At 34.6% G+C, this 14,625-nt stretch overlaps 1 protein-coding gene and 1 pseudogene across 1 annotated transcript; both read left to right on the top strand.

Moving 5' to 3' along the window:
- On the top strand, positions 1-2,807 carry LOC130945568 (1-aminocyclopropane-1-carboxylate synthase 3-like). Its single transcript, XM_057874276.1, has 4 exons — positions 1-141; positions 274-405; positions 909-1,069; positions 1,895-2,807. The coding sequence occupies exons 1-4, from the start codon at positions 1-3 to the stop codon at positions 2,805-2,807; spliced, it is 1,347 nt and encodes a 448-aa protein (XP_057730259.1).
- A 2,245-nt stretch (positions 2,808-5,052) lies between these two features.
- LOC130945567 (CSC1-like protein RXW8) lies at positions 5,053-9,316 on the top strand (annotated as a pseudogene).
- Positions 9,317-14,625: the final 5,309 nt, after the last annotated feature.

Below are 14,625 nucleotides of genomic sequence, written 5' to 3'. Positions count from 1 at the left end.
ATGTTGTCTAGAAAGGCTAGTAAGGACTCTCATGGCCAAGACTCTTCTTATTTTCAAGGATGGGAAGAGTATGAGAAAAATCCTTATCATCCCATTCAAAATCCAATGGGAATCATTCAGATGGGACTTGCAGAGAATCAGGTTAGTTTTTTATTTATTACATGGATATTTATGTTTGAGATTTTTTTTTAATTTCCACAATAATAATAAATATATAAATATATTGTTTCAACATCAAGCTATGCATGTCTAACTGATTGACAACTTTTGTAGCTTTCATTTGACCTTCTTGAATCTTGGCTCCGAAGAAATTCTAATACAATGGCATTGAAGAAAGATGGAGTTTCTGCATTTAAAGATCTTGCTTTGTTTCAGGATTACCATGGTTTGCCCGCTTTCAAAGAAGTAAGATATGATTTTTCAAGCTAATTTATTAAAAAAAGGAAGAGAAGCTCTTGTTGTTTCATTATATATTTTGTTTGCAATATATAGAGATATTTATCCAAAAGAAGATAAAGTTTTCAAATGAAAAGCTTAATGCTCTATCTATTTATGATTTAAGGAAAAAATACATAGGACTATATGACTTCAATAATTAAAACCGTCCAACTGTTGCTAGGAGTGTATGTATGCATATGAAGTCAACTAAGAATAGCATTCTCTTTTTTAATTTTATAGAAATAATTCTATACGGTGTCTTTTTTAGTCGTAAAAAGAATTTTTGAGAGCATAATTTATTTATATAACAAGGTATTATTATTAATTAGAAAAATACGAATTTTTCTTTAATTTTCAATCTTTTAAAAAATTTATTATTATTTAATTAATTTAAATACTCACTCTCAGTATTAATTGGTTAAAAAATCAACGTACCGTTATTAATTACTTTTGGTAAAATTTTGTTGTAGGCGTTAGTGAACTTTATGACAAGCATGAGAGAAAACAAAATCAAATATAGTTCAGACAAGCTTGTTCTCACAGCTGGAGCAACCGCCGCAAATGAAATTCTCATGTTTTGTCTGACTGACCCTGGCCAAGCCTTCATCCTCCCCACACCCTATTATCCTGGGTATAGCTTCCTTCCATCTTAAATGAATAATTGAAGCATCACATATATAGAGTAAACTATTAATAAAAAAGTAAAGTAAATATCACAACTCTTGCTAATAATATTAGTGTATCAATAATCAGATAAATATTGATTCACTGTTTTATTTATTAAATATATGTAAAATTAAAAAAATAAAATTAGTTAAAATAACTAATAGTTCGTAATGTATAAGTTTTTAATTCAAGTATTGAAAATATGTTATGAATTATATATAATAAAAAAAATTTTAAAAAATAAAGATGTGCCCTAATCTTTTATATATTTTTATTATATATAATAATTACATATAAAAGAATATAGATATAATTAATTTGACAAAATTATTTTAATGACTTATTAAATAAATAATAATATTACATAATTAAATCATTTTAATAATTAAATTTAATTAAGTTAGTCTAAAAATTTATTGGCACATATTATACAATACATATGTATTCATGCTTTTTTTACATCGGTTAAACTTAATTATAAAAATGACTTCTTTGTCTAGTATTTTTTTTGTTAAACAAAAGACATCCTTCAAATTATAACCTGTGTCTATGTTTCAAATAACGATTATTATACGTGTACATTAAAATTAATTACTAAAATCAATTATCAGTACAAAAATATATGTATGGAATATAAATATATATTAAAAATAAATTAAACCACAATTATACACAAATACATTGGTAACTAATTTTATTAACTGATTTTTTAGTACGAATAGCATTTTTGTTCAAATTATATAAAAGGCAGATAAGATGTTGAAGATGTAATTGGGTGGCTGGCATGCAGGTTCGATAGAGATTTGAAATGGCGAACCGGGGCTGAGATTGTTCCAATGCATTGCTCAAGCTCAAATGGTTTTAGAATCACTCGTTGCGCCTTAGAACAAGCCTATCAGTTAGGCCAAGAACTGAACCTCAAGATCAAAGGAGTACTAGTGACTAACCCCTCAAATCCACTAGGCACCACAATGACCAAAACAGAACTGAACCACTTGCTCGATTTCGCAATCGACAAGAACATTCACATCGTAAGCGACGAAATCTATTCAGGCACCGTCTTCGACTGCTCCTCCACCACCAGTTTCACAAGCATCATGGAAGTGCTGAACGAGAGAAACAACAATAATTATAATAACATTAGGAACCATGTTCACATGGTGTATAGTCTCTCAAAAGACTTAGGTCTCCCTGGGTTTAGAGTAGGAATGATTTACTCAAACAATGAAAAGGTTATCGCCGCAGCCACAAAGATGTCAAGCTTTGCACTTATTTCATCACAAACTCAATTCATGCTTTCAAACTTGCTATCCGATGCTAAGTTCATTAAGAAATACATGGTGGAGAACCAGAGGAGGTTGAAGAGGCGCAAGGACATGCTTGTGCGTGGATTAAGGAAGGCAGGGATATCGTGTTTAAGGAGCAATGCTGGATTGTTCTGTTGGGTGGACATGAGGCACTTGTTGAGTTCAGATTCGTTTGAAGCGGAGAAGGAACTTTGGAAGAGGATTGTGTGTGAGGTTGGTTTGAACATATCACCAGGGTCTTCTTGCCATTGCTCTCAGCCAGGGTGGTTTAGAATTTGTTTTGCTAACATCTCCGAAGATGCATTGCACCTTGCCATGCACAGGATGAAGGTCTTCACAAGCTCAATCTTCTCTGTTCGATTTCCAATCATCATGATGAGAAAGAAATCATTTTAAGATTTTCCTAAAAAATATATTGTACTATGTACTCTCTCTCCGTAAAATCAGCTACCATTAATAAAATATGTTTTTTATTTATATATTTTATCACACTTTTTTCTTAAAAACACAAATTCACATGTATAATCATATATATAACTAATATACCTGAAAATCTGAAATATTGATCTTCTTCGTGTAAAGTTCAGCTAAGAAACTAATTTTTTTTGGATTAATATCAACTTATTTTTTAAAAAAAAAATTATTTTAAATCCTAACCTTTTTAAAATTAAGAGTTAAAAAAATAAATTAAAGAATTCTCTCTTCTCATCCTTGCTTGCTCGTAAACAGAACAAACAGAACAAAAAGATTAAAAAGAGAGAAGAAAAACACTCTCATCAATAATCAATAATCAACAACAACAATCATTCACATATAACCAAACATAACACCTTTTTTTAATTTGCAAACTGCAGTGTCAGAGCTAAAGTACGTAAGAGAAGATTGGTGAATCAAATTGTGATTGAGCTGAAGTTGAAAAAAAAAGTGTTAATAGAGACATCTACCACCCTTTCGCTTGTATCGGTGTGGTTCGGTTCCGAGACAGCCAAACAATTCGAAACTCTCACTTTGGCATGGCTCAAGAAAAAGGGAAACAGGGTTTTATGCTAATCATTGGCTACGCATAATGATTATTTGATATAATTTGAACTCCAGCACAAATCCAATATTGCAATTTGCAAACAAAAGTAAACATATGATTTTCCGTTTTCTTATTTGCAAACAACAGAAGATTGAATAGAAAAAGAAGAAGAAGAATAGCACGGTGTCGGCGACTACGCCTTAACAAGAATCTACTGTCCGGTGTCACCATGGTCATCGACGAGATTAGGAGGTGCAGTGGTGGCAGCAACTTCTCAAACGAGCAAAGACAGAAATAGAGAGCTCAGCAACAACATCAAACCTCCTCACCGCCATAATTTCCTTCAACTTTTTCTTCCTCCCAGCGTTTTCTCTCTCCCTTTTTTCTATGATATGCTTCTCTCTCTATTTGCACCGCATTCTCTCATATTTCATCGTTGAAGGCGACAACATCAATGACTCCTTACTTCGTTTGCATCGTCGTCTTCTTCTCCCACTTCCTTCTTCTTCTCCTTATTAGCTAACAAATTTAGATATTGTTATAGGAGTGGGAAATTTAAAAAATTTGGAGTACACAAATCAGACCCTTTTATTTGTATTTAAAAAATATTCGATTTGTGTACTTAAATTTTTTAAACACAAATCGAAAGGTCTGAATATAAAAATCGGACAGTCTAATTTCTGTACTTCTTATAAATTGGACAATCCAATTTTTATAATTCAAAAAAATATTATTGTTAATCTAATCTTAACAATAAAAATGTGTATTGCGGTTCGGGGTTAGAAAAATAAAATTTTATAAAAAAATGAATAAAATAGTCTAAAAATAATATTATTTTAATAAAAATAATTTTAAAATTAAAAAAATTGATTTCGATTTCAAACTTTAAAAATTTATTTATTTTTTCTATTAACTTTTTAATTTTAGAATAACTGTATGCTGTTATATATAAAACTACTTAGAAAAAAGTATAGGAAGATAATGAATTTTAGTGAATAATAATAATAATAATAATAATAATAATAATAATAATATACATTCATGAGCATGGGTATGCATGAAAAAGGTATATGGTGGCATACTGGCATGGATTGATTGGGTGATGGCCGCGTGGGCAACAGGATACGTTTCTACTTTCTACTTTCTAGCGCTATTTGCATATCCTCTATGGCTGCATGCAGATGCGACCTTTCATGCGATTTCATTCCCTCACCCTCACCCTCACCCTCACCCTCCTCCTCCTCTTCCTCTCTCACACAAAATCAGATTAAATTAAATCCCGCGAATACTGAAATTTGGGTTTTCAATTTTCTTCATACATTGTTATTGATTATTCATCCCTATATGTGCAGGTACTTGTCTTCTATTCCCAATGTTAATTATTTCATGCGTACGTGAAACAATCATCTTTTAAATAACGTTGTTTAGTTTTCATCAGGCGTCCCAGAATCCCAGAAGTACGTTGTTCCAACTTCATGGGAATGTTTGTCGTGCACTTTCGATGATGAGTGCAAGATGAGTGGATGCCGCATATACAGGACTTTACAGGTGAAGCAGAGCATCAAGATCTTTGTTTTGAGACACATTAATTAATTGCAATGTTCGGTTGTATGAGAAGAGATGGACATCAATGGTCTTCTAACATCAACTGGAATAAATATTGGTCTCTGCGTGGGGCTGTTTTCACTATATTCAGTGTTAAGGAAACAACCAAGCAATGTTAATGTGTACTTTGGAAGAAGGCTTGCATCTCGGCGTTTAAGACATGTTGATATCTTGGAGAGATTTGTGCCTTCCCCAACATGGGTCAAGAAAGCATGGGAAACAACTCAAGATGATATTCTCACTATTGGTGGCTTGGATGCTGTTGCTTTCAGTAGGATGCTTGTCTTTAGGTAATAAGGAAAAGTATAGGTAGACAATGAAAATACTAAACAATATGAACAATAAATATATTGGATGTTCAATTCACTAGATGTGCAGATGGTTATCCTGATATTAAGATTTTGTAATCTAGAAATGTAGTGTGTTTTTATTTTATTGGGCCAATTTTAGAGCTCATTATTCACATTGTTCACAAAAACTATTGACTATCTAGCAAAGTCCTTAACGAAATTCAAAAATCTTATATATTCTCAATCTCCCTTAATTAACTGTTATTTTTCATCTTCTTCTACAGTATTCGAATGTTTTCTGTTGCTACTGTCATCTGCTTTGTTCTGGTGCTTCCAGTTAACTACCATGGTCGGGAGAGACTCTATAAGAATATACCTTTGGAGTCATTGGAAGCATTTACCATTGAGAATGTCAAGCAAGGATCCAGATGGTATCACCTTTTTCACTTACAAAGAAAGAATTGAATCTGCCACGGAGAAAAACATTTCTTATTCTTTTATTTCATTTCAGGCTTTGGGCTCATTGTCTTGCATTATACATTATAACTATAACAGCCTGTACTCTTCTATACTTTGTAAGGACTTAATTAATTACCTGCATCATTTACTTGTCTGCAATAGTATAAAGAGAAACTATTTTGTTGATATCAGGATTTATTTGTGTTCATCAGGAATATAGGCACCTTACTGACTTGCGGTTAATACATATTATTGGGTCAGCTCCAAATCCAAGTCAATTTGCAATTCTGGTCCGAGGAATACCCTGGTCTCAAGAAAGCACATATTGTGACACAGTGAAAAAGTTTTTTTCATATTATTATGAATCAACATATTTGTCTCATCAAATGGTGTACAACTCTGGTGTAGTTCAGAAATTGAAGGTGTTGCATGCTTTTAAATTTTGTAGGCTATTTAGCATTATATATTTTCGAGTAAATGTCTTTTAGGTCTCTAAACATTTGTTCTAAGGATGAAGTATCTTTTTACAGTTCCAAAATTCCTTAACCGGTTTCTAATTAATAATTGGTCTAAATAGTTCTTATTACTGGTCTTATTACAGCAACCACTTAAATCAATAATAGGAGTCGCTTAGACCAATTATTTAAAAAGTTAGAAACCAATTAGAAATTTTCTAATGGTAAAAAAATACTGTCTTTTGAACAAATGCTAAATTGAGAAGATATTTACTCTGTTTTCTCTTTAATTTGTTCATAAACATTTTTTTTTCTCCCCTTCTCTCTCTCTTAATCATCATCTTTCTCCAGGATAACGCAAAACATATGTGTAAGGTGCTTAGTCGTTCGATGACTCGTTGTGGGCACGGGTTCAGCCATTGCTGCTTCTGTGGAGGATTTAAAAATTCTATTGATTTTGCGATGCGCTACAATGACATAGAAACAGATTCAAGAAAGGTTTTGAAATGAATTCAATATTCTTATGAAAGCATATAAGCTTAGCCTCTTGTTTAATGTTTTATTCATTCTGATGCCACATATGATAACTAATTAATACAGGAATCAGGGACCGCTTTTGTATATTTTAAGACTCGGTATGCTGCTTATGTTGCTGCCCAAAATCTTCAAACCTCACATCCTATGTTATGGGTGACAGACTTAGCCCCCGAACCAAACGATGTTTATTGGTCCAACCTTTGCATACCATATAGGCAAATCTGGCTCCGTAGGATATCCACATTCGGTGCTGCTGTCACTTTCATGATTGTGTTCATTATACCTGTCACCTTCGCACAAGGCTTGACTCAACTAGACAAGCTTGAGAAAATGTTCCCTTTTCTAACAAGAGTACTAACACAGTAAGATATAGATAGATAGAGTAGTTGCATATTAACGAGTAGTTGCATATTAACAAAAATGAAAATACAGTTTGTTAGTTCGCTATAAATTGGACCACTATACATGCTTCTTTTTTCTTTTTTGTTTCCTAGGAAATTTATGAATCAACTGGTGACCGGTTACCTACCAAGTGTTATTTTGGTTTTGTTTTTGTTGGCTGTTCCACCGGTGATGATGCTATTGTCAACAATGGAGGGGCATATTTCACGCAGTATAAGGAAGAAGAGTGCATGCCTCAAAGTTTTGTTTTTCACAATCTGGAATGTGTTTTTTGTTAATGTTTTTGCTGGCTCTGTTATCAGCCAGCTCTCAGTGTTTGCCAGTGTATCAGAATTACCTGCCCAACTTGCCAAGGCAGTCCCGGTGCAGGTGATTACTTTAATTTGCTTCTAACTGTTCTATGATTAAACTAGTAATGCTAGGGAACCAACATTATAGCAGCTAATTTCAGCCAACGTTATAAACAAGTCCAATACGAAGCCCACTAAATATGAATTTTTGTTGAGTTTGGATCTCGGATACTTTTTCTAATTGAGTTTGTTAAAGTTAATTCAGATGCAAGTTTGTATCTGGATTCAAATTTAGCGGAGTTTAGGTGTATTATTAGAGATTGTAAGGGATGTTGGATCTCGGGCTGTTCTGGAAGCATTTCTCCTGATCTATCATCAGATTTGAATTATTTGCTGCTTGAAGGGGGTTGATTTTGGCTTGGGATTGCGGTTTGAAAGATATTATATGTAAAACAAATTGTTTTGACATTCTACCCCTCATGCATGATCTTACTAGTAGATATTTATCTGAAGTAACAGATTTGGCTTGTTCACGTTGAGTGGGTGTCTCGGGAAGTAAATAGAGCTGCAGATTGGATGGCTAGATATGGTGCCAAGAGTAACTCTAATTCTGAGTCTTGTGTTAATCTCCAACAAATCATCCGCTCGGATATAAGATAATATTTGCTTTGTTTCTTTGACATTGGTTGCAATATTAGTAGTGTAAAATTGGGTCTTAAGACTTTGTCTTGTTAAATAGGCACCTTAATTAACCAGCATGCATGTTGCAGGCTACTTACTTCACAACATATGTATTATCATCTGGATGGGCAAGTCTGGCATGTGAAATCATGCAGGTGTGTCCTCTTTTCTACAACCTGTTCCGGAGATACATTCTGAGGAGTAAGGATGATTCAGAAGAAGGCACTCTCACTTTTCCATATCATACCGAAGTTCCAAGGGTCTTACTCTTCGGATTCCTTGGCTTCACCTGCTCTATTCTTGCTCCATTAATATTGCCCTTCTTACTCTTCTACTTTTCCCTTGCATACCTCGTTTACCGCAACCAGGTTAATTACTTAGCTTCAAACTTCAACCTACCCTTCTCTTAATTATTTGCTAGCTAATTAAACTTGTTTGTTTTTATTTTTAGATTCTGAATGTGTATGTTACAAAATATGATGGTGGGGGAAAGCTCTGGCCCATTGCTCACAACTCAGTGATATTTTCATTGATCGTGTCTCAAATTATTGCACTGGGTGTGTTTGGACTAAAGCGATCAACAGTTTCATCTGGGTTTATCATTCCACTTTTGATCGGTACCATTCTATTTCACATATATTGTAATCAGAGATTTCATCCTGCATTCAAGAACCTTGCAACACAGGTAAAGCCTCTGTTTCTTGCCCTCTGATTTCTCTCACTCAGGCATGCATTGGTGAAAACTCAGGTACAATTGACTTTACGTGAAGTTGATATTTGAGAGCTATTAGATGATTTGACTGATTTGACTAAATTTTTATCTAACGTCTCTCAGATATCGAAGTTGACTGTACCTGAGTTTTCACCTAATGCATTATGTATGCGCACGTGTTAGTTACAACATGTTTTTGTATTATGTATGTCTTAGGTTCTTATTGACATGGACCGTAGAGATCAGCATTTAGGAAAGATGGAAGAGATCTATGAACAAGTGCATTCATTCTATTGCCAGTTTCCCACTCGATCTGCTTCTAGTTCTGAACGATCCGCCGGAAGCTATCGAGGGATGACCTCAGACCATGTTTCGCCCGCTCCAGAAACTCTGGATGCAGGTTTATTTCCGCGTAATGCTAGAGAGACAATAATACCAAATTATCTTCTTTAATTTAACATCTATAATTTTATATATGTAACACTTATAATTACATGTTTATTACATTTGAAATTTGTTATTTATTTTAACAATAATTTAAAAATATAAAATAACAAACATTAAAAAAACTAAACAAAACAGTAAGTTATGACTTCCTATAGTTCCAAATTATACCTCCAAACATTATTCTTATTTCCTTAGCTTTTAAGTTATTGTTTTCAATCTCAAGCAGTATTAATATATTACTAATTAATAACATGACTATATATATATATATATATGCTTTTATCTTCAGACAACGACGGCATTGATATTAATATCCAAAGACAGAGAGACATGGCATGGCCACTTGGTGATCTAGTTTAGTGCTTGCATTGGCGGCAAGCGACGGAGTTCTTAATTAGAATTAGGGTTGTAGATATGACTTGTGAGATACTGAGATTAATGGTGGATGAAGATAGTCAAAGATTAAAATGAGTATAAGCTAAGCCAAGAAGAAAATAGCTGGAAATGGAAAGTAGTTAAATGTGCATTTTTATCCTTGTGCAATGTAAACGTACATCCCGCTATAACAATTTATACCTGAATGCGTTTAAAATGAGTACAAATAATTTTATAATTATTAAATATGTTATTTTTATGAATTGTGGAATTTTATTAAGTAAATATTAAAAATTGTTTAAAAAAACATTGATAAAATTTAATAAATATAAAACATATTAACACATAATTCTATTATTTAGATACATTAATTTTTAATAAACTTAAAAAATAAAGCCACGGTTATTTTAAAATAGAAAAAGTAAATAATTATTTTTTTGATAAACAACTGGAAATACCCCCTAAAAAAAATTTGGTGGAGACATCAACGGCTAAATTGATCACTCCGCAATTTGATGGCAAGAGACCAAAGGTCTAGAAGAGTGTAAATTGCTCTTACTTGGAGGTAGAGATCCACCACATTTTAAAATCAGCCTCTATTTCAATATTTACAAAGCCAAAATTTAAAGACGAATATCCTAATGCTCGACTTGAGTGATAGTGCATAAACCAATGTTGGTACTTGGCACTGAAACAAGTAACAAACCTGCTCAATCCCTTATAATTCCACCATAGGTTGCTTTCCCATCTTTGGTGGTAGAGCCATCCGATTTTAGTTTTACAAAATTTTGTACAGGGAGATGCCAACAGATCTATCTTTCCTTAAAGATACTAACTTTCTTCCTAGTGCGAAAGAATTCAACTTGAGTAAGGTGACAATCTTCACTATTAAAAAAAAACGTTAAGTATTATCGGATTTATCGTAAAATTGAATTTATTGTAAAATTGATTTGTAATAACTTTGTTGAGACTAAGTTGCTGATTATCGTCGGATTATTCCGATGGAAATTTTAGCGCCATATTATATGTTTGTAGCGCTCAATTATCATCAGATTTGTCTACCGGTAAATCCAATGGTAGTTTTTTCCACAATTAGTAGTCAAATTAAAATTCTTGTTGACATAATTAAGGCCGAAATTCAAAATTACCTGAAATCAACTAATGATTTTATTAAATATCAATTGTCTGAATACAATAAAATGTCATAGAAGTATAATACAATGAAATAGACAAAATAAATTAAATCCTTAAACCCTACAGATCCCGCTAATCGTCGTCGTCTTTTCCTGCTGAGGCGGCGGATAGATGCTGATGTCGGTGCCCTACCAGCAGCGCTGCTGACTCCAGCGCGCATCTGCTCGTTGTACACCTCCATCAACTTTCGCAAACGCTCTAGCTGCTCAAGCTTCTCCGTCATCTGTGAGCTGATGGCTGCGGTGTCTCTCATGCGTGCAAGAAGCTTGTTGTACCTCTACTCAGACTGCTGAGTTTGTTGGTGAAGCTCCTGTATGATCTTCTGCACCTCCTCCCTCAAGTCGACAACATTTGCAGGATCGGCAGGACTGATGGAAGAGACAGACACAGATGAAGCCGCCAATGTGGAGGCCGCTGGCGAAGAACGACCCAAACCCGAAGACATGATTTTTGTGGGGCTTAGAGGCAGTCTCGCGCCAAACCCTATCAGGATCTACTACTGAGGTATTGGAGCCGGGGTCGTCGTTCCCAGTAGGCGGCTGAGGTTGTTGAGTCGCGGCCTCCAAGGCTCCAATCTTTATATGTAGTCCTCCTTTGTAACACACGTTGTGATTAGGATAACAGTTAATTGACTTTAAACTGAATACATTTCAAACTCAGAATTAATTAAAACTTACATAATGAGCCGCAGACCGCTCATCAGCAAATCTCGCCTTGTTGGCTTTCAAAGTATGGGTATACTTGAATGTCTCTGCCAGTGTCATCTCATGATCCAACGTCTTAGACTACACATATCGAAATCAACCAAATAAACAAATCAAGAAACAACTAATTCAAGTAATAATTAACAAACATAGTGAACTACTTACCAGCCTAAGCTTTGTCTTCATGAAGATCGCCGACCCACCCGTATACTTCGACGACCTCGGCGAAGCCCTATTAGCGATGTTCGTCAGACGGTGACGCTTGAACCCCTCATCAGTTTTAAAATGGGTATCCAGTTCCTTCTTGATAGATGGACGGATCCATGTTGTTTGGTGGTCGCACCCTTGACGAATATCACTCATCATCTGTTGAAGTTGTTTAGCTGTCCAGTAGTCATAGATCTTCCCGATCATGAGATTATGTTCCGTATTCCATAAGAATTTCAATTGAACAAAGTGATTCAATAACATTAATTAGTCGAAATAAAATACAGTTCAAATACAGTTAATTCAACAACATTGGGTTTTTACCACTCACTTCTGAAACCATCGCTCTCTGTTCTCATCAGGGATCTTCGTATATTTCGGCCACGGATGGTCGTACATTGACTTAATCACTTCGAAAATCTCCTGTGTACATGCATTGTTGTTCGGTGCAAACCTATCAAGGAAAAACGTAAGATTAACAAACACATAAAAACACATAAACCTTATCCATATAAAAGACATTAAAATATTAATAACTCACGCCTGCATGCCATCAGGCCAAATCCGAATCTGTATGACAGACGGTGGTGGAGGGGCATCCTGTTGGGACGCGTTAGATGAATCACCCACTGCGGGATCTATCGCTGGATCTGTTATGAGCGTAGCAGAAAGATGCATGTAGTTTGGGTTCAGGATCATGATGAACTGGTGGACTGTTGGACCAGTCTGTGACGTCACAAGGGTCGACGGAATAGTCGGGGTAGAGAGCAATGACTGAACAATCCCTGGAGATTTGGTGGAAACCTTCTCTCTACTACGACCACAAGACCCACTCAATCGACCTCTGCTACCTGTCGTCATGCCTGTAAAGAGAATATATTATTAACACTAACAAGCATATATATTACACAAATCCTTCAACATTTACATTATTTAAAAAAAAAATTTGATATAACCTCCCCTAAAATTGGACATGTATCTACATTTATGGTTCTCACAAATCCAACCAACCTTAATCTGCAACATCACTCAACAAAACTCAATTAAGTTCACAACCTATCCAGCAGAATATATTAACTTGTATATACATTTAAAAGGCAACATTCTCATTAATTCATAGAAGTTATTACATATAAATAAGAGTATACAATATAACATACACTTTTACTTAGCAAATACATATATTTATCTCTATTTAGAACCATAGTGCTAAATTTAAAGTTCGATTAGTGCTCATGTAAATTTACTTGAAAGTTCATCTTAATTATTGATATCAAGCTTATCTTACTCTTAAATCCTAAAGTAGCATACGATAACCAAATCCTAAATTCTAAATTAACATATAACTAAATTCTAAATTAACAATTAACTTAATCATAAATCCTAAACTAGCATATAATAATCAAATTCTAAATCCTAAATTAACATATAACTGAATCCTAAATTAACAATTAACTTAACCCTAAATCCTAAATTAGCATATAATAATCAAATTCTAAATCGTAAATTAACTTAAACAAAGAAAAAAAGTGACCATAATTCTGAATTAGCATATAATAATCAAAAAACAACTCAGAAGAGGGAGATGGAGAAAGAACTCAGAAGAGGGGGAACTGGACGACGGAGGAGGAAGGAACGGGCTGATTTTGGTGAAGGGGAAAGGAGGCGGTGATAGGAGGGACCGACGACGGCGGGACTGACAGAGCGGCTGGGATTTCGCGCTTATTTTTTCCATTTTTTCTTCAACTATTATCGGCAAATTTATTGTCAAAAATAAAAATCCATCAGTAACTATTTGAACTGTCGAATTCTACATGAAAATTGCCTATTAAATCCATCAATAAAACCGACGATAATGTGCGACGCTAAATCCAACAGTAAATCTAATAGTACTCAGCGTTTATCTTATAGTGCTTGGCTAAAAAGAGAGCTACTTTATAGATTTTATCTTCATCAACAGCTATGGTCTTTTTAAAAAGTGATAAATACTTTTTTCGTCCCTAAGGTTTAAGGTCAAAATCAAAATCGTCCCCGATATTTTTTTCTTATTAAAATCATCTCCAACATTACAAAACGTTATAAAATCGTCCTTTTCTATTTTTTTGACCAAATTATCCTTAACTATTAATAAAAATAATATTATAAAAAATAAAATCCCATCCCACCCATACCCAGCATCTCTTCGTCTCTCCCCCCACCCCAAACCCACCCCCAATTTCCCTTCCTCCTACTCTTTGACCCTCCACCCCCAAATCCCATCCCATCCCATCATCATCATCAGTTCCCACCTTTCATCTTCTTCTTCTCATATCTTCTTTCTTCTTCATCATCTTCTTCTTCTCATATCTTCTTTCTTCTTCATCATCTTCTTCTTCTCATTCACAACAACAACCCTTCATCTTCTTCGTCTTCACTTCCATGCGGTGCAGAGAATATCAAACCCGTTCACTATCGGAGCAGCCATGGCCTAGGATGCAAATATTCTGGAAGAGCCCATCGGTGTCGGAGCCATATCTGTGGGTTATATATGAAGACGGTAGTGGTGGGTCTCTTCTCCTCTGCTTCTTCCTCATCCTCACATGGATCTTCTTCACCATCCAACATTTCTCTTCTTCCTCCACCGTCCGCGTCCAACACTTTCCGCCACTACTAATGGAATCAGCCCGCGACGTCAACAGAGATGGGAAAAAAGGAAAGCAAAATTGGAAGGAGAAGAGAAAGGAGCGAGCGACAGGGAGAGAGTCTGGAAGGAAAAATATAACTTCTGAGTAGTTGTTGTCATTGAGTTGTTGCTGCCAAGTTTTTTTTCCTTTTTCACTTCAAAATTGAGTTGAT

The sequence above is a fragment of the Arachis stenosperma genome, chromosome 8, assembly GCF_014773155.1.
Source record: "Arachis stenosperma cultivar V10309 chromosome 8, arast.V10309.gnm1.PFL2, whole genome shotgun sequence".
NCBI lineage: Eukaryota > Viridiplantae > Streptophyta > Magnoliopsida > Fabales > Fabaceae > Arachis > Arachis stenosperma.
This window is presented reverse-complemented; position numbering and strand designations above follow the sequence as displayed.